This window comes from Neolamprologus multifasciatus, chromosome 7 (assembly GCF_963576455.1).
Source record: "Neolamprologus multifasciatus chromosome 7, fNeoMul1.2, whole genome shotgun sequence".
Classification (NCBI taxonomy): domain Eukaryota; kingdom Metazoa; phylum Chordata; class Actinopteri; order Cichliformes; family Cichlidae; genus Neolamprologus; species Neolamprologus multifasciatus.
The window spans coordinates 67,449,409-67,468,021 of record NC_140445.1 but is presented as its reverse complement, the minus strand read 5'-3'; the positions used below and the strand labels follow the sequence as shown (position 1 = coordinate 67,468,021).

Here is an 18,613-nt window from a genome sequence, read left to right as displayed (position 1 = left end):
CTTCGCTTTTCCAAAACCTGAGTTAAAGTTGGCTGTTCCACACTGCTGACATTTTGTTTAGCCTAGCTACAGCAGCCTCCAGTTTCTCTATTTTATCTGGAGCCGCCAGTCTCACTCGTCTAACCCTGTGCCTGTTTAGCGCGGGATGTCCCCCTAGTGGCCAATCTAAAAAACTACAACAAAAATGACAATCCACCCTCTGATTAATGAAATAAGTTGGTATCGGTTCATGGTATCGGTTAACTTTACGAGTATGAGTACATACACATTTTACAGGTATCGGTATCGGGGCCGATACTGGTATCGGTATCGGGGCCGATACTGGTATCGGGATCGGTGCATCCCTAGTTCAAACATAAGTAATTTTAAACAGATGAGTTTTGAGTGTGGACTTAAAAAGGGGAATGAACTAATATTTCTGAGGTCAGGGGGTGAGTAATGTTTCTGAGGTCGGGGGGTGAGTAATGTTTCTGAGGTCAGGGGGGTGAGTAATGTTTCTGAGGTCAGGGGGTGAGAAATGTTTCTGAGGTCAGGGGGTGAGTAATGTTTCTGAGGTCAGGGGGTGAGTAATGTTTCTGAGGTCAGGGGGTGAGAAATGTTTCTGAGGTCAGGGGGTGAGAAATGTTTCTGAGGTCAGGGGGTGAGTAATGTTTCTGAGGTCAGGGGGTGAGTAATGTTTCTGAGGTCAGGGGGTGAGAAATGTTTCTGAGGTCAGGGGGTGAGAAATGTTTCTGAGGTCAGGGGTGAGTAATGTTTCTGAGGTCGGGGGGTGAGTAATGTTTCTGAGGTCGGGGGGTGAGTAATGTTTCTGAGGTCAGGGGGGTGAGAAATGTTTCTGAGGTCAGGGGGTGAGAAATGTTTCTGAGGTCAGGGGGTGAGTAATGTTTCTGAGGTCAGGGGGTGAGTAATGTTTCTGAGGTCAGGGGGTGAGAAATGTTTCTGAGGTCAGGGGTGAGTAATGTTTCTGAGGTCAGGGGGGAGTAATGTTTCTGAGAAATGTTTCTGAGGTCAGGGGTGAGTAATGTTTCTGAGGTCAGGGGGGAGTAATGTTTCTGAGAAATGTTTCTGAGGTCAGGGGTGAGTAATGTTTCTGAGGTCAGGGGGTGAGAAATGTTTCTGAGGTCAGGGGGTGAGAAATGTTTCTGAGGTCAGGGGGTGAGAAATGTTTCTGAGGTCAGGGGGTGAGAAATGTTTCTGAGGTCAGGGGGTGAGAAATGTTTCTGAGGTCAGGGGTGAGTAATGTTTCTGAGGTCAGGGGGTGAGAAATGTTTCTGAGGTCAGGGGGTGAGAAATGTTTCTGAGGTCAGGGGGTGAGAAATGTTTCTGAGGTCAGGGGGTGAGAAATGTTTCTGAGGTCAGGGGGTGAGAAATGTTTCTGAGGTCAGGGGTGAGTAATGTTTCTGAGGTCAGGGGGTGAGTAATGTTTCTGAGGTCAGGGGGGTGAGAAATGTTTCTGAGGTCAGGGGGTGAGAAATGTTTCTGAGGTCAGGGGGTGAGTAATGTTTCTGAGGTCAGGGGGGAGTAATGTTTCTGAGGTCAGGGGGGTGAGAAATGTTTCTGAGGTCAGGGGTGAGTAATGTTTCTAAGGTCAGGGGTGAGTAATGTTTCTGAGGTCAGGGGGTGAGAAATGTTTCTGAGGTCAGGGGGTGAGAAATGTTTCTGAGGTCAGGGGGTGAGAAATGTTTCTGAGGTCAGGGGTGAGTAATGTTTCTGAGGTCAGGGGGTGAGAAATGTTTCTGAGGTCAGGGGGTGAGTAATGTTTCTGAGGTCAGGGGGGTGAGAAATGTTTCTGAGGTCAGGGGGTGAGAAATGTTTCTGAGGTCAGGGGGTGAGTAATGTTTCTGAGGTCAGGGGTGAGAAATGTTTCTGAGGTCAGGGGGTGAGAAATGTTTCTGAGGTCAGGGGGTGAGAAATGTTTCTGAGGTCAGGGGGTGAGTAATGTTTCTGAGGTCAGGGGGTGAGTAATGTTTCTGAGGTCAGGGGGTGAGAAATGTTTCTGAGGTCAGGGGGTGAGAAATGTTTCTGAGGTCAGGGGGTGAGTAATGTTTCTGAGGTCAGGGGTGAGTAATGTTTCTGAGGTCAGGGGGTGAGTAATGTTTCTGAGGTCAGGGGGGTGAGAAATGTTTCTGAGGTCAGGGGGTGAGAAATGTTTCTGAGGTCAGGGGGTGAGTAATGTTTCTGAGGTCAGGGGGGTGAGTAATGTTTCTGAGGTCAGGGGGTGAGTAATGTTTCTGAGGTCAGGGGGTGAGAAATGTTTCTGAGGTCAGGGGGTGAGAAATGTTTCTGAGGTCAGGGGTGAGTAATGTTTCTGAGGTCGGGGGGTGAGTAATGTTTCTGAGGTCGGGGGGTGAGTAATGTTTCTGAGGTCAGGGGGGTGAGAAATGTTTCTGAGGTCAGGGGGTGAGAAATGTTTCTGAGGTCAGGGGGTGAGTAATGTTTCTGAGGTCAGGGGGTGAGAAATGTTTCTGAGGTCAGGGGGTGAGAAATGTTTCTGAGGTCAGGGGGTGAGAAATGTTTCTGAGGTCAGGGGTGAGTAATGTTTCTGAGGTCAGGGGGTGAGAAATGTTTCTGAGGTCAGGGGGTGAGTAATGTTTCTGAGGTCAGGGGGTGAGAAATGTTTCTGAGGTCAGGGGGTGAGAAATGTTTCTGAGGTCAGGGGTGAGTAATGTTTCTGAGGTCAGGGGGGAGTAATGTTTCTGAGAAATGTTTCTGAGGTCAGGGGTGAGTAATGTTTCTGAGGTCAGGGGGGAGTAATGTTTCTGAGAAATGTTTCTGAGGTCAGGGGTGAGAAATGTTTCTGAGGTCAGGGGGTGAGAAATGTTTCTGAGGTCAGGGGGTGAGAAATGTTTCTGAGGTCAGGGGGTGAGAAATGTTTCTGAGGTCAGGGGGTGAGAAATGTTTCTGAGGTCAGGGGTGAGTAATGTTTCTGAGGTCAGGGGGTGAGAAATGTTTCTGAGGTCAGGGGGTGAGAAATGTTTCTGAGGTCAGGGGGTGAGAAATGTTTCTGAGGTCAGGGGGTGAGAAATGTTTCTGAGGTCAGGGGGTGAGAAATGTTTCTGAGGTCAGGGGTGAGTAATGTTTCTGAGGTCAGGGGGTGAGTAATGTTTCTGAGGTCAGGGGGGTGAGAAATGTTTCTGAGGTCAGGGGGTGAGAAATGTTTCTGAGGTCAGGGGGTGAGTAATGTTTCTGAGGTCAGGGGGGAGTAATGTTTCTGAGGTCAGGGGGGTGAGAAATGTTTCTGAGGTCAGGGGTGAGTAATGTTTCTAAGGTCAGGGGTGAGTAATGTTTCTGAGGTCAGGGGGTGAGAAATGTTTCTGAGGTCAGGGGGTGAGAAATGTTTCTGAGGTCAGGGGGTGAGAAATGTTTCTGAGGTCAGGGGTGAGTAATGTTTCTGAGGTCAGGGGGTGAGAAATGTTTCTGAGGTCAGGGGGTGAGTAATGTTTCTGAGGTCAGGGGGGTGAGAAATGTTTCTGAGGTCAGGGGGTGAGAAATGTTTCTGAGGTCAGGGGGTGAGTAATGTTTCTGAGGTCAGGGGTGAGAAATGTTTCTGAGGTCAGGGGGTGAGAAATGTTTCTGAGGTCAGGGGGTGAGAAATGTTTCTGAGGTCAGGGGGTGAGAAATGTTTCTGAGGTCAGGGGGTGAGGAATTCCAAAGTCGAGGGGCAGAGCAACTAAAAGCCCCGCCCCCATTGCAATCAGACAGGAAGGAACAGAGAGAGAAAGAGAAGATGAAGCTCTGAGGTACCGGGATGTGGTGGGCAGAGGAAGTAATAATACCGGCAGCAGAATTCTGGACACGTTGGAGCTTGTTGATGGATTTTTGTGTGAGGCCAAATAACAGTGAGTTACAGTAATCAATTCAGAGATAAGATTATGGACGAGAATGGCCGTGGCATGAGGAGTGAGCAAAGGGTGGAGGTGATTGATACGAAAGCAACCCGTTTTAATATTTCTATTTGATTCATCACAAGTGAATGAACTGTAAATAAATCGAATACCCACGTAACAATCAAAAGCCTGCTGATGCTTTTTTGTGGCTGTGTCTCCAAGACAACAAAGGACCAAAGGAAAGACAAACAGATTGTTAAAATATTTTAATACACATGTGAAGACTGGCCTGTGCAGACCTGTCGTACCTGTTGTTAGTCGATCCCTCTTTTGACGCCACTGGGGGACAAAGACTGTGATTTCCCTGTGTCCTCTCTTCCAAAATGTCTCCACTGCTAGTGCTATACCACGGCAGGAGAAGAACCGATGAAGGCCATGACTGCAGAAGTGAGGACGAGAAGGAGGACACAGTTAACTGGAGAAGACAACTCCTAAAAACTCATAAAAACATAAGTAATGGACAGTAATGAGGCTCGGGAATAAGGGTGTCCACGTGTGAGGAAGTGCCACATATTAAACTACAGATGCTCCTTGTTCCCTCCACGAGCGTTCAAAAAATGGAAAGCACAGAGAGAAATAAGAGCGTGAACATGTCCACAGGACGAGGATCTCCGAGTCAACTAAAGGAAACACAAACACATGTAAACACATTTCAGGTGATGTGTGGGCAAAACCGGGGAATTCATTAATAAACAAACAAATACATGACACAGGGCGCAACGTCAGCTGACCCAGATTGTTGTCGATGACGTGCGCGACCTCCATATGCGCACGTCAGATAGCTGTAATACAACATCGGTCGCTAGGACGCAGAAAACCACAGAACAACAAAAGCAGCACACGGCAGCAGACACGAGAAACTCCCTGACAGCGGCAGGAAGTTGGCTTCTCTCGCTGAAATCCACAGACCCAGAAATCTTATCAGCCACGGAGGTATTTTTAAATATTGGCCTTGTTGGCCCTTTGTTCAGTGAAATCTAATCCTGCGTCACTCGTACACCTCAACAATCACCACCTCAGGAGAAACGGCGCACACGTCAGCGCTGACAGCCCCTCAGTGGGTTTTTATGTTTGGGGGAAATCTCGTGCACGTGGTTATTTTCAGAGGAAATGTTACAATCTTACAGTAGTCGTGTATAAGGCTTCTGTGACCCCTGTTTGATATAAAAAACAGGCACAAGTTCCCCTTTTCTTCACTAAGAACTGAATGTACGACTAAAACAGCAGCTAATAAAGTATGAAACAGGGAAAACTAGACTGGAACTGCAGATTCCTGTTTTGGAAAGCTGATGTTCTTGAGGAAATAATTAAATGCTGCTTTATGAATGAAGCTTCTGTTCATTCTTTTTTTCCCATCATGTGAATTCCGGTTTTGTCCGCCCTCCTACTTCCCTGTATACGGAGTTACTATGGTAACGGAGATCTAGTCTTACATGTGCTGCAGTTAAAGCAGAGAAAATAAATAAACAGATAAAATAATGATGCAACAAGCTAAAGGTAGAAAGTGGCAACGACATCCGTCTGTACACTCTGCCAAACACCAGCAGACCTGTTTTTAACATCGACGTGATAATTCATCTTTGATTGTAGAGACTTCACAGAGCGAGTTCCTGAAAACACGAGAACTGTGGAAACTTTTCACTATGAAATTTCATGTCTACCTGAACTCTTAATGTAATGGTGCCATTATAATATTCTTATTAATATCTCAGTAATATCATTCTTGTAATAACGCCAAAAACGCTGTGAGAAAGTGCCCCGTATGTCACAACATGGCTCTTCGTACTCGGGCGGACGCTCACAGCTGATAAGCCCATCGTCTCAGACGTCTTGCAGATGCACAGCGTCGAGGCAGAGAGCGCACACGGACACTGCACAACAAGATAAACTTCAGCTTGTGGTCAGAGCCGAAAGTGCAAAGTCAGGGGGAGTTCCACTCGCCGCTGATAGAGAAAGTGATGAATGAGAACAGCAGGAAGAGCTTATGCAATCTAAAAATCACCGAGAAAAACTTTACATAACCCAATAACCTCCTTCAGGATCACTGCCTTCATCCCCGAAACTCAAATTCCTGCAGTCATTTAAGGCAGGTGTTATTATTTCAATAAATATACGAGAACATCTCTTCCTGTGTCTGTACAGGAAAGCGCTGCATTGATTTTGGCTCACTTTGCGTTATTAAACACAATAATGATCAAAACTGAGTCACAGTGCTGACTTGTGTGTTTCCTTCAGACATACTTCTGGTAAGAAGGGACGATGAAGTAAGAACATCAAAGGAAGTAGCTGCAAAAATGAGAGGGCAGGAGAGGGTCATCAGGGTGGAAGAGCTCCGAGGAAAGACAATAGTTTGTGTTACACACATAAAGAATGATCCAATAATCAGGTTTCTTACTAGAAAGGGCCTTTCTTCTCAAAAACACCCCCACGGTTTCACCCCCACACATCAATATTGTGCCGTTACACGTGCTTTCGCTCCGTCACACACACACACACACACACACACACACACACACACACACACACACACACACGTGAAATCACTCACAAATATGGTGACTAATACCAGTACGTGACTGCGTGGGCAGGGTTTTGGTGCACCTACAACAGTTGTAGCTGCGACCTACGCGCTCCAACAGATGGTATTGTGTGACAGAGATGGTGTGACCTTAACTGATGATGATGATGATGGTGGGAAGGTGGACAGCTTCGTTAGTAAAAAGGAAAAACGTGGTACGAGTAAAACAGGCGCGGGAAGTGACACCAATCAAAACACATATTATATTTGTCATCAAGCGACTTACAACATCCTGTCCTTACAGCCATGATTAAGAAATGCTCTGAAAGAAATGACTCTCACTCTGCTCTCATCTCTTATTTACAATGGTCAGAGGAGCAGATGGGATTCAGATAGACAGCCCTGAAGATGCTGCAGCTACAACAAGAAGCATCTGGTGAATCTTCTGATTCCCCGAGTCATGCACAGCTTTGTACTTGATGGGACCTTGTGGATAATCCTGGCATACAAATATGTATATTTGTCTTTTTTTCATATTCAAGCTCATATTCTGCATCATCTAAGCTGAACCAACATGATTACCAAGATGTCAGGAACAAAGCCCACTGGACACATGAGACTAAAGTGGAGATGATGCACAGCACCACGTTTGGAGAAAACCAAAAGCTGCAAATTAGCACAAACACCTCACAGCAACAGCTAAGAAGTGGAGGGCTGATAATCAGGTTTGCTTTGCTGCCACAGCACCTGGAAACCTTATTGCACTGGACCATGAACTCCTCTATATACCAAAGCATATAGAGTGAAGCCATCTGTGCAACAGCCAAAGCTTTGCTGAGATGTCACGCTGACACTGATCTCAAGCACAGCAGCAAAGCCGAACCAGAAAAGGCTGTTTGTGGGACCTTAAGAGAGCGGTGCATGAAAAAATGAGCACAACCCTGACTGAGCTGAACTGCTGCTAAAGACAACAAGCTACAAACTGCTGAAGCGTGTTTTTCACAAGACGGTGAGGCGTGCTGTGAAAAACGGACACGGTGGGTTTTTTAAATAACCCGCTTGGAGCTCAGGTGTACCCTAACCCTAACCCGCATCAACACATCAAAACATCCAATTTGTTAACTAACCTTGGAAAAAAAAGACATTTTATACAACCTATATTTAAACAAGGATGTTAGCTGAAGAGCTTTGTGCCTTTTATAATAATTCTCTGACAGATGAGAGGATCTGAAATATAACAAACAGTAGTTTTCTTATATGAAGTTTTTAATGAATGTGAATATCTTACTTGGCATGAAAAGGACTTTTCAGTATAAGTTTCTTTTTACACTCACGCCATAGCCACGTTGCTGCCGTCTATGATGATGTGTCTGAGGTCTGGGCGTCCCGGCTCGTTGGGCAGGTTCAGTTTGTAGGGAGTCCTCAGCGACTGATGGAAACGAGCCAGGCCAGTCACCGGTGGGGCCGGCGGGTCATTTGTGGGTGGCGTCCGTGCTGCTGCCCCGTGGAACCCCGTGTGGCTGATTGTCTGATAGGAAGAGGCTGAGGGTCGGGCGATGGGCTGAGCTGACTGACGAGACAAAGAGACGTGATGTCACCGGTGTTATAAATCCACCAGACGCAGCTGTGCGGGCGCGTGCTGCGTTTCAAATAACTGTTTTGTCGTGTGTGTGTGTGAAAAGACAACAGACACAAATGCTACCTCAAAGTGCCACCTGTTAAACACACTATTCTTGACTGGACACTGGGGCAATACCTACACTGGTGGTTGAAGCCAGGGATGCAGTGGTGGCCGTCAGCCACTGAGGCGTGCTGCGCAGTGCCGTTACGGTCTCGACCTTCACCGATCCCCCCAAAGTCTGAGTCCCACCGCGGGACAAGTAGTCCCTCTGCGGGATGCCTCCGCCTCCTCGTGCCAAATAGTCGGTCCTGGAACCCGACTGCGCGTTGAGGTGCGCCACCGCGATCATCCGAGACATTCTGTCTGCCGTTTTGGTATCAGTGGGGATGATGTCTTCATCGTCATCAATGGTAATCACCTCATAGTTTCCTGCTCCTCCTTGAGCGCTTGAGCTCCTCTTAATAGTGATCGCCTGAAATGAGGTTCGAATCAAAGTTTAGCACGTGTACAACGCCTCGCCACGGGTTAAAAAAGGCATCATATCTGATATCAGAGGTTATCTCAGGTGAAGTATCAGAGAACAAGATGAAAGATAACAAGAAGCAGAGAGAATAATATAGAAGATGCACATGTGAAGACAGGATCGCTACAGCTAGACTTTGGCTCTACGTCTGTCTCTGTGAGACAAAGAAGTAAAGCTGAAGTGAGTTATTGTCAAGTACCTGCTGAGTGCTCGTTTCGCTGCCGCTGCACTGCCTCCTGTGCCCAAGCCCATTGCTGCTGCTTCCATACTGGTGGGGCTTGATGTTCTCTTTAGATCTCCCTGGGTCCGCCGACAGCCTGCTCAGCTCGAGCTCCTCTCTGAAGCAGGAGGCTGCAGAGACGGATGATGAAGAGCGAGCGTCTGAGGTGCGCACAGAGTTTAGTCTTCTTTCTTTTTCCCCTCCTTTCAAGCTCTCTTCACAGCGCTTAGTTTCCTCCACGATCTTCTCAAGGACGAGGAAGGTATCTTCAGTCTGTCCTGTTGCCTTGACAACACGTTCCACCACTTCCTGCTGGTAACCCATGGTTCTGGGGAAATGTGATGCATGTTACATTACTGGTGGCTATAATGCATCCGCTTGTCTTTAATGGCTGTAAAGAGAGCCATTCAATTCCAGGTCAAGAGAAACTCAAACAAATCAAGTAACATCACTGGGATGATTGTGTCGTTCAGACACGGCTCACCTTTCTTGTCACAGCTCATACTGACAAACCGCTCAGCAGTAGAGCTTTTGTTTTGTGTACTTTATTAATCTCCTGTACGGAAATTACTCCCTGCATTTAACCCATTCACTCAGTGAAGCACTGGGCAGCCAATCCAGCGCTGAGGGAGCAGTGTGTAGGGATGGTACGTTGCTCAGGGGCACCTCAGGGTAGCTGTTTGGTGTGTTTGAACCCCTGACCTTCCGATCATGGGGCTCTACCCTACTGAGTCTACTGAGCTAAGATAACTTACCCACCTGAATCTAATCCAGTGCCATGTAATAAATCTTGATGCATGCTCAATCATCCAGGATGAGCTTTGATCAGTGGTTGTTGATCAATGGTTATGAGAATTTGCATGTTAATGATCAAGGAACTGACCCCCCAGCCCATTGTTCATTCAGTGGTGCTGGTTTCAGCCATTGCGTAAATGTCCTGTTTATAAGATTGAAACCTGCAGTCAGCTGAGACTGAGGACGTCACCTGATGATGATGAAACGTTTCTCCCACTGAAAACGTCCAGGTGAACAGAATCAACTTTCCAAATTGGTTCAGTGACCTCGTCCCAGACATGCTGTCTGCCTCTCTTCATTCAAACATTATGAGTTGAAGGTAACGTATAAATGTTATGTGATGTCCCACCTAGTCATCACGGCTTTAAGGGAAAGCTGAGTGGATTGCACATTCAGACAGGAGTCATTAAGAGATCAATGAAAAGGGGCATGTCTGAAAAGGGTACGTGAGGTTGACTCGTTCTGTTATGATCTCACCACAAATGACTAACTGTGCACCTAACTGCACAGTGAAACTCAACAGTTAGCCACTCGATTCAACTGGATCACTGAACCTTTGTATTACTTTAATTTGAACATCCAAATGTATTTTTGTACTGTATGCATACTAGGGGTGGGGGAAAAAAATGGATACTGTGTAGCATGGTGATATTTTGTTTGCTAATAATGTATCGATACAGGGACAGCAGAAATCGATATTTTGTTACAAAAAGGTTTTTGTGCTCTGACTTCAGAGCATGTTGATCCTTTTTCTGAGCAAGAATCCTGACATTCCTTCACTGTCCAAATGTGTTTAATAAACATGACAGTTTACTTATTTTAATTTAAGACATGTTTTATTTTAATTAAGTTTAAAACTTTTTTATTTAATGTAAAATTATATTTTGTTTTAATTTACTTTCAAATTCTTCAGTTGCTGAAGGGGCTGCATAGTTGTCATAAACTGCATAGTTCAGAATAGTTATAATTGTACCAGATGGTTGATTCAGTTAAGTTGGACTAGACTGTAATACAAACCGTTCAGTTTGTCAACAATCAAACTGAAATGAGAGAAAGACTGAGTGTGAGACTTTGATATTAGAGAAAATGAATATTGATAAAGTTTACCTTTATGTACAGAATCTGAATATCGCAAAATATTTTAAAAAATTGCAATAATATCGTATCGTGGGATGTATGGTGATTCCCACCTCTAATGCATACGGTCATGACCTAATGTTTCATCAACCAGGACAACAGCCAGCAGGTCTCTTATATGTACATAAGCAAATGTGAGCTCTGTTCAAATACAAAATCTATTCTTCGTTAAGATTTCAACTAATTATTATATTCATAAGCAATAATTCTTCCAACGAGTGTTAATTTAGTCAATAAAACAAAACCATCACAGTATCCTATCCAGGTAATATTCGACTGTAAAGTAAAACAAAGAAAAACTGACCACGTTTCAAATTATGGTGGTCGTCTTTAGACCCAAAGACGACCACCATAATTCCAAACAGTTCTAATATAAATCCGAGGAATTCATTTGGAAACATTTGACTAGTGTGAACTTTACCTGAAAAAATTGACCAAGCAGCGGAGGTTGGTTTCTGGGCTGACCGCCTCTCCCTCATCCGAGACACCCTCAGCAGAGTCCAGCATGTTGGGCCCAGATACGGTATTTGCCTTCGCTGAGGAGAGGGACGACGAAGCAGAGGGGGTTTTGGATCTACAGCTGCTACTGCCCCCCCGGCCCTCTCTGTCCCTCTGTCGCTCCCTTTCTCTCGCTCTCTCCGGCGACTCCTCCCTCCGCTCCAGAGAGTACTGTCTCTTTGTATCCCGCGTCTCGCTGCCTGATGAACGCCGCTTGTGCGTGGGCCGATTGCTGTTATGCAGGACTGCCTCGGGACCTAAACCGATTCCACCTCCTGGTTTACTGCCTCCGCCAAGAGATGATGGCGTGGTCCCTCGCTCCTCAAAACTAGTGTCCAGGATGCGGTTGGAGAGCTCCGTCACAGGGGTGCTGCTCTGTGAGCGGTCCTGGTCGACCTCCGACATGCTTGGATGGAGCATCTGGTTGAGCTGAGTCTGGGGAAGGAAACACAGTGGTTGTTGCCTCAGTTAGGAAACTACAATAAAAGTTCCTCTCAAACTGGAATGCTCGCCACAGCCGACGTTCCTGTTGTACTTTCCAGTGTGCCCTACGTGGTTCTTCTTCCCGATGCCAGAAATGACGTCTTCGATTGTACTCAGTGTGTGACTTTCAAAAACATTCAACTTGTTCTTCAACTTCTCTCTGACTTCATACGTTGGTAAAACGTGATTTCTAAATACCTAAAAGTACAATGAAGCTCTTAACTTGTTGATAAATAAATAATTCACACTGAATTCATATTTTTTAAAACTAAAACAAGCTTCATATAAAATAATAACTAATTCAACATTTTGGTGACAGATCCAAATTTGTAATTCTGCAGCATCATCACAAAAGTTTAAGAGCACCAGTTGTGCTCTCTAAACATATCAAAGAGATGGTTAATGGGGGACTACTATGCATGATTCACAATGATCCTTATTTACACTCCTATCCCTCAGAAACACTTTGAATATAACCCACCCACCCAAAGCCAGGGCTGGCAGCATGTTTAGCATCTGTGTTAGTAAATCTCCCCTTCACACTCACAATGGAAGTGAGCAGTGAGGGGGTGAGACTGGTTTTAGCTCAATGCCTATAGCTTACCAGTTTTCTAAGTAAAAACGGGGGGAAATTCTTACTGACTGGTAAAGCTGGGAAGCATCTTGTTGCCGGGACAGAAGAATGTCAGCAGATATTAACAGCTAATTCTACACAGTTTATAAAAATATAATAACACTATAAAAACGCCTTTTATTACACATGACCTTAAAGTTAACCTTCTTCTTATTGACCATACCTTCAGATCAGTTTGTAAACTTAAGCTGCTTACACCAAATCAATGAATGCAGAGGTATATTTTTGGGTCGAGGTGTGGTTAAACACAAAACAATACCAGTCATGCATCAGAAACTTTTTTAAAATCTTAGTATTAAATCTTATAGCACAAGGCTGCAATCTCAACTACCCACAGCAGTTCCAGCTTATTCTCTTTGAGATTTGCAGTTGTCATCAAAAACTCTTTGGTCACAGTGGTCATGCTCTACGTACTAACCAGAGAAGAGGTGTTTGTGTTCGTAGGGGTGTGAACAAGTCCCAGCAACTCCTCCTTCAGCGCACTGGGAAGCAGCAAGAGCTCCATAGTGTACTTGTCATCCCTTTCCTCCACAAAGGACTTGAATGCTCGTTTTACTGTTGGTTCTTTGTCACATGGTAGACTTCGCTTCTCCTGGACAAAACACAAAAACACTTGAGTGTGTGGTATGACATGCTGTACACTACTCCTTCTTAAATAATTGCAAATGACTGTTAAGTCGTTTTCTCTAGAAAGCCCACGGCATTCCTTCCTACGTTTCATTTTGTCCCATCAACAGTTCAAAACAAAAAGGATTTGCATCATCATCAATCTTCACATTTAATTTACAACTATTCATCAGCTTTCCACAATATAAATGACCCCCCCGGAGTCACGTAACTACTACAGAATCAGAATGAAACTACGTCTGATAACAAGACTCGTACTTGGAACAGTGCTACGAACTGCTGAACTCGGCTTTGAGCCATCACCACGGGCTCAGCCCGACCCAACAGCCGCAGGCAGCCCGGCTCTTGCACCAGAACTTCAGCGCTTGTGTCCCGTATGAGCCTGTCCAAAAAAAGGCCCCTGGCGCCAGCAAAGATACAGTGCATATCCACCGGGTATCGCTCTTCTTTCTGCAGCTCTGGGTCGCACAGTCCTCGAACATATTCCTGCACAACAAGGAGAACACAAAGCTGTGAGTACTGCATTATGACTGCAGTGTTGCTTCATCTAGGAAAGAAAGAAAAAAAAAAAGGAACCAATCAGAATGACCTAATTTAACATATTTAGCAAAAAACTAAAAAAAATAATATAAATATTTCACACAGTAAGTGTTGTCTCATGCTTGACGTGCCCACACACCTGTAAGGTATTTACGGTGACACGTGATGAAACCAAACTCTGTTTTAGGGAATCTCCTGGCTGTGGCAACTGTTTGGATGAATCAGCGCAGGTGGGTACGCCAACTTTCGTACAGATAGTGTTTCGCATTTTTTTTAGTGTTTCTCTGCCGATAAGAAGTGACTCAGCACGAGCAATGTATGGTGACTCAGTGATGCGGTGGGAGAGACAGAAAGGGTGTGAGATTTGAAAGTGAGCACGGCTATAAATATGTGGGTGTGGCTTCTTAAAATAAAATAACCAATAAAATGAGTTTCCTTTGGCCCTGTGTACAAACTATACAGGCTGAGAGATCACTGCTGCTTATACTTTAGATTTTTAACAAGTAGAAATAATGATTGTATTTATAAAGGAGACTGTCAGGGTACAAGTGTTTGCCTGTGCTGCGTAAGGAAGCGCACGTTTTCTCAAATGAAGAAATAAATGTTTCTGCAAAGATTTGAACATTTTTTTAAATTTATTTATTTATTTAATGTATTTTTGTTTACACATAATGAAGAAATACAAGCCCCATCTCCAGGAAGCTTGGACTGCAGCTCCTTGTTCTGCTGTCTCAGAGAGCTTCAGCACTTTTCTATCTGCTCTAAGTCCTGGTTGGAGTAGCACTCCAACTGTGAGTAAATCTCGAAATCAGTCAACAGCAATCCAGGACAAGAGTCAGGGACAATAAGAACCAGCTGGTAGTTAAAACACATGAAGGTAGGGCCAAAGCAAAAAAAAAAAAAAGCAAGATAAGCAAAACTGGCCAAAGCAAAATTAGTAAGGCTGTCCACTGGTAACCCAGTCACAGAATCTAAACATGAGTGACCAACCCAAACAAACCTTTTAAAATATGAAGTGTTATTGCATATGCTATACTTCCTGATGTTAAAACTTATCACTAAGACTCTGTTTCCACACTCAATACATATTAATGAGTACCACTGAAAACTAAAAACAAACTTATAACAACATAAAGTCTAATGCCTCTCCAATGGATATTTACCAAATGTAAATCTAAGCCTAATCCATCTCTTCCTACCAGTTACCACAGTCCTGGTGGTACTGGAGGATACTTTTTACTAGCGAAAGAGTCCAAACAAACAGTGGAATAAACATTCCCATCTGCTCATTGCAAAGATAAAGAGAAAATGTGGCATCTGTACAAAAAAAAAAATGTTACTGTAACCCACCTAAAATTTGCCTCATGAAAATGAACTGCTGTTCCCAAAGAATGTCAGTAGGTGGCACTATAAGATTGTTTAGTGCTTGTGAACTTGAGTCGATATAGAGAAGGAGAATAGCGCTAAGGCTACGTATGCTGGTCGGAGCTACTCACCGAGTTTTTCTTTAATCCTTGCTCAAGAAAAAGGTTATGTGTGAAGACACAAATTGAATCTTACTCTTCAGCTTGTTGGGAAACGCGGACACTTTTTGTTGATGCCGATGTACCTGTTTTTGTGGTTTTTGTTCATTTCCGGTGAGCTGACTAACTGCGCTAGCATAGCAAGCTAATCGTTAGCTAATCATTAGCTTAGTATAATGTAAATTTCATGTGTTCCCTTTAAGTGCTGTATTATCTTTTTATTTCGTCACTTGTGAATGTTTTAAACCAATCGGAAATATTTCTTTGGAAGCTAGTAGGTAAGTTTTATTTATTGTAATGAGATGATAAATATGAGCAGTCTTTGGCTAAATAGTACTGCGACCACGTTTTGCACTTTCCTCGTGCAACAGTAATGTACATTCTCTCAATTCACTGGATTGATGTGACTGCTGTTCACAAAATATGAGATTTGAGTTAAATTTGTATGATGTGGAAATTGTTTTAAGGTTCTTTGATTAATTTTATTATTGATTGCATTAAGTCGTTATATACAAAGAGTGAGAGACATTTGGTCACTAGTGTTGATTAAGTTGTTATATGATATTCATGTAAAATATGTTCACTGCCCTGTGCAGGTTGTTTTTTTTGTTGGAGTCTAAAGTTGCTAGCCAGGATTCCAGATCCCCGGCTGCGATGCAGGAAAGGTTTCCAGCCTACTTAGAAGTGACAACTGCGTTACTTCTTGACAGATAAGCTTATGAGATCTCAGAACAACAACAACAACACTGAATACACAGACTGACAAATATGGACTATTGGAACTGTTGTGAACTGTTGAATGACTGTTTTTGGTTTTGTTTTTGAATAAATGTTTACTGTTCTTTTAGCTGTGTGTCAGTCGCTCCTTAGTCGATTCCTAGAGAACATAAGCCCAAGATCCTAACTTTCTCTACATTCAGTAGTGGTAAAGTATCGTGTGTTACATTACGTCAATCATACAAGACGTCTAAGACTCTAGTACGCCTGGTCAGAATCACATGTTTGGACTATGGAAGGGAAAAAAAGAAATGCAGTCATGGGAAAAACAGTAGTGATTTCCCAAACTGGAGGAAATGCCAGCATCAACCTAATATAGTTAAGCGGGACACCACTGACGACTTGCACATCATTCTTATCATGAGTTCAACAGGCTCACAGTGAAATTACCATTTCCACATTCATTTCTCAGTTGACTGGCAGAGCTCGGAGCAGCTGGTTACAGTGTGCCAAAAAGAAAGAGATGCATGACACAAGATGCAGAAGTGTGAGCGATGCTCCGGGAAATCACACAAAAGTGATCGGATTGAGATCAAGATTCAGATGTTTACAGATCCCTTGCATGACTAATTATACCGTAAAACCTCTAGAAACACATCACATGACTTTTAAATTGATGGCTGTGTAACAAGCTCTTTGGTTTCAGGTGAGGTAAATCAGTCACAATGAGTAATCTCTCTCCAGCAGTGGTGCTAAAGAGCGCTGCTCTTTCAAGTATTATTATTATTATTGATTTTTTTATAATAACTTTTAACAAACTCTAAATTTTTATCCAAAAAAAGCTGACATTTAATGAGACGGTCATTTAAAAAGCAGATCATTACATACGTATTACAATTTTACAATCACAATGGCCCCACAAACACACAAGAACTTCACATGTACAATGTTTAGAAACCTAAAAACTGCTATTTTACTCTGTTATTATCCATGACTTTAACCAGTTTTTGCAAGTTATTTCTTGTTTTGTTTTGCTAAGTTAGCCGTCTGCCTCATTAAAATTATATCTACAAACAATAAACTTGCAAATGCAGAATAAAGGCGTCTCCTCTCTTTTCGTTAAGGAAAAAACTATACTGGCACTTAGTTTATTAGGTGCTAATTTCAAACTTTGCCAACTGTTTAGGGAACTGAATTTTAAAAAAAACTGTAATAACATAACTTCCTTTATGGAGATTCCCAGGCATGCCAATGCCTAGCCAAAAACTGGAGTATTTGGAAGTAGGAGAATCACAATAATAATCACAATCACAATAAAGACTATATATATATATATATATATATATATACTAACAAACTAACAACAATTTGAAAATAAATATTTAAAGTTCTGAAGCTAGACATACAACTACAGGAATAAATAATAATAATAATAGTGATGGAGAAAAAAGCTATTATGTATGTTTACTCAGCCCCAGGCGTTGAACAACTAAATGCTAAACTAATGATATTCTGCTGCAGTTGTGGCTGTTCATGTTTGACTTGTAAATAAAACACCTTCTTACACCTTTGAGCTCTCAGCAGCAGCCCATTAATATCTAACATCTTTTGCCTGTTGTCCTTCAGGTTGTGTAGTAAGGTAGCCGCCCACACACTTGCCTGTACAGTAACTCTATTGTGATTGTACTGTATTTTTATATAACCTTCAGACTCCACCCTTAATAACATGTTTGATAATAGCTCAGTATTTGTTTCTCATGGCTGTACAGACACATGAAAGGGAGCATTCAGCCTTTGTTTTGGTTAAAACAAATAGCAACTAGTTAACAAACATTGTATCCAACCCCACCTAAAAATCATTGTGAAACCGAGATGGCCTGTTTAACATATCTGACAGACAGTGTGGCCAACTGCTTGTGGCTGTCTACTCCACAGTCCAACAATAAACTAATGAAAGCAAATGTCATGACATTTGACAAGATACCACTGCGTAAATATTGCGATATCATCTTATGAGCGTTATGAGTAGTGTTACTTTCATTAGCTATCTGGGCAAAATGAATAGGTCATATTTCATCATTCATATTTTCTGTGATGGAAAGGATGAGATGCCATAAATGTTGTCTTTTACATCGCTCACTATTACGACTTTAAACTAGCTATCCATCTGCACACCTGACGAATATATTTAAACCCTAATATGTGATCTGCCAAATATAAGATCAGACGTGTTTCTGAGCTGCACCAACACTGAGGGGCACACTCAGCACTGTGTTTGATTAAAAATAATAATGACAGCAGCTGACGGCTCTTAAAATAATAATGACAGCCTTGTTCTCAGACTGGTCTGCTGGCTTCGCCACAGAAATGCAAGCGAAAGCGTTTTTAAGATCCTACCTTTGCCTTCGACACGTCTTCTCTGTTGCCTCTGAGCTGCAGCCATATCTGCCGTAATGTTTTGTTGCCGTGCGACTGTCCTGTGTGGTCCAGCAAGCCGATAATGGTGAACGCTACTTTAAAAACCTGCTCCACTCTCGGTTTGGCGCATTTAAGCTCATCTTCTTTATCCTCCAGCACCGTAAACTCGTCCACTGTCGGGCTCTCTTGCTGCTGCCTGCCGGCGGACGCAGGCAGCCTGCTGCCTGGCTGCTCCGGGCACGTTAGCTCGGTGACTCGTCTCATTCCGAGGAGGGGCCGCGTTGTTGACATTCTGCCTCTCTCACACCGTCGTTCCTGGCGACGAAGTCTCAACAGTCACACTCTTTGTGGCTCTTAGGAGCCTTCGGGGTGTTCATGTTCTTCTTGCTGTGTACTCCAGACCGACGCAGCGACGTTTACACAGCTAAACGACATGAACACAGCGGCAGAGCTAGCTAAATAACTCGGAAGC

The 18,613-nt window shown here is 43.6% G+C and overlaps 1 protein-coding gene and 1 long non-coding RNA gene across 3 annotated transcripts in view; both read right to left on the bottom strand.

The window, feature by feature from the left end:
• Positions 1 to 18,613, bottom strand: part of LOC146515990 (uncharacterized) — a 101,961-nt gene that overhangs the window by 44,570 nt on the left and 38,778 nt on the right. The window lies entirely within an intron of this gene.
• The window catches only part of n4bp1 (nedd4 binding protein 1), a 26,845-nt gene extending 8,232 nt beyond the window's left edge, over positions 1 to 18,613 (bottom strand). For both annotated transcript variants that reach the window (XR_014874859.1, XM_085164781.1), the window contains exons 1-8: positions 18,121 to 18,613; positions 13,202 to 13,429; positions 12,735 to 12,908; positions 11,123 to 11,634; positions 8,749 to 9,097; positions 8,166 to 8,498; positions 7,740 to 7,975; positions 4,136 to 4,266 (exon numbers count right to left, since the gene is read on the bottom strand). Coding sequence is in view for 1 of the 2 variants with exons in the window: in XM_085164781.1 (XP_085020907.1) it covers positions 4,136 to 4,266; positions 7,740 to 7,975; positions 8,166 to 8,498; positions 8,749 to 9,097; positions 11,123 to 11,634; positions 12,735 to 12,908; positions 13,202 to 13,429; positions 18,121 to 18,432 (2,275 nt within the window). In the remaining variant the exon portion in view is untranslated. The remainder of the gene's footprint in view (positions 1 to 4,135; positions 4,267 to 7,739; positions 7,976 to 8,165; positions 8,499 to 8,748; positions 9,098 to 11,122; positions 11,635 to 12,734; positions 12,909 to 13,201; positions 13,430 to 18,120) is intronic.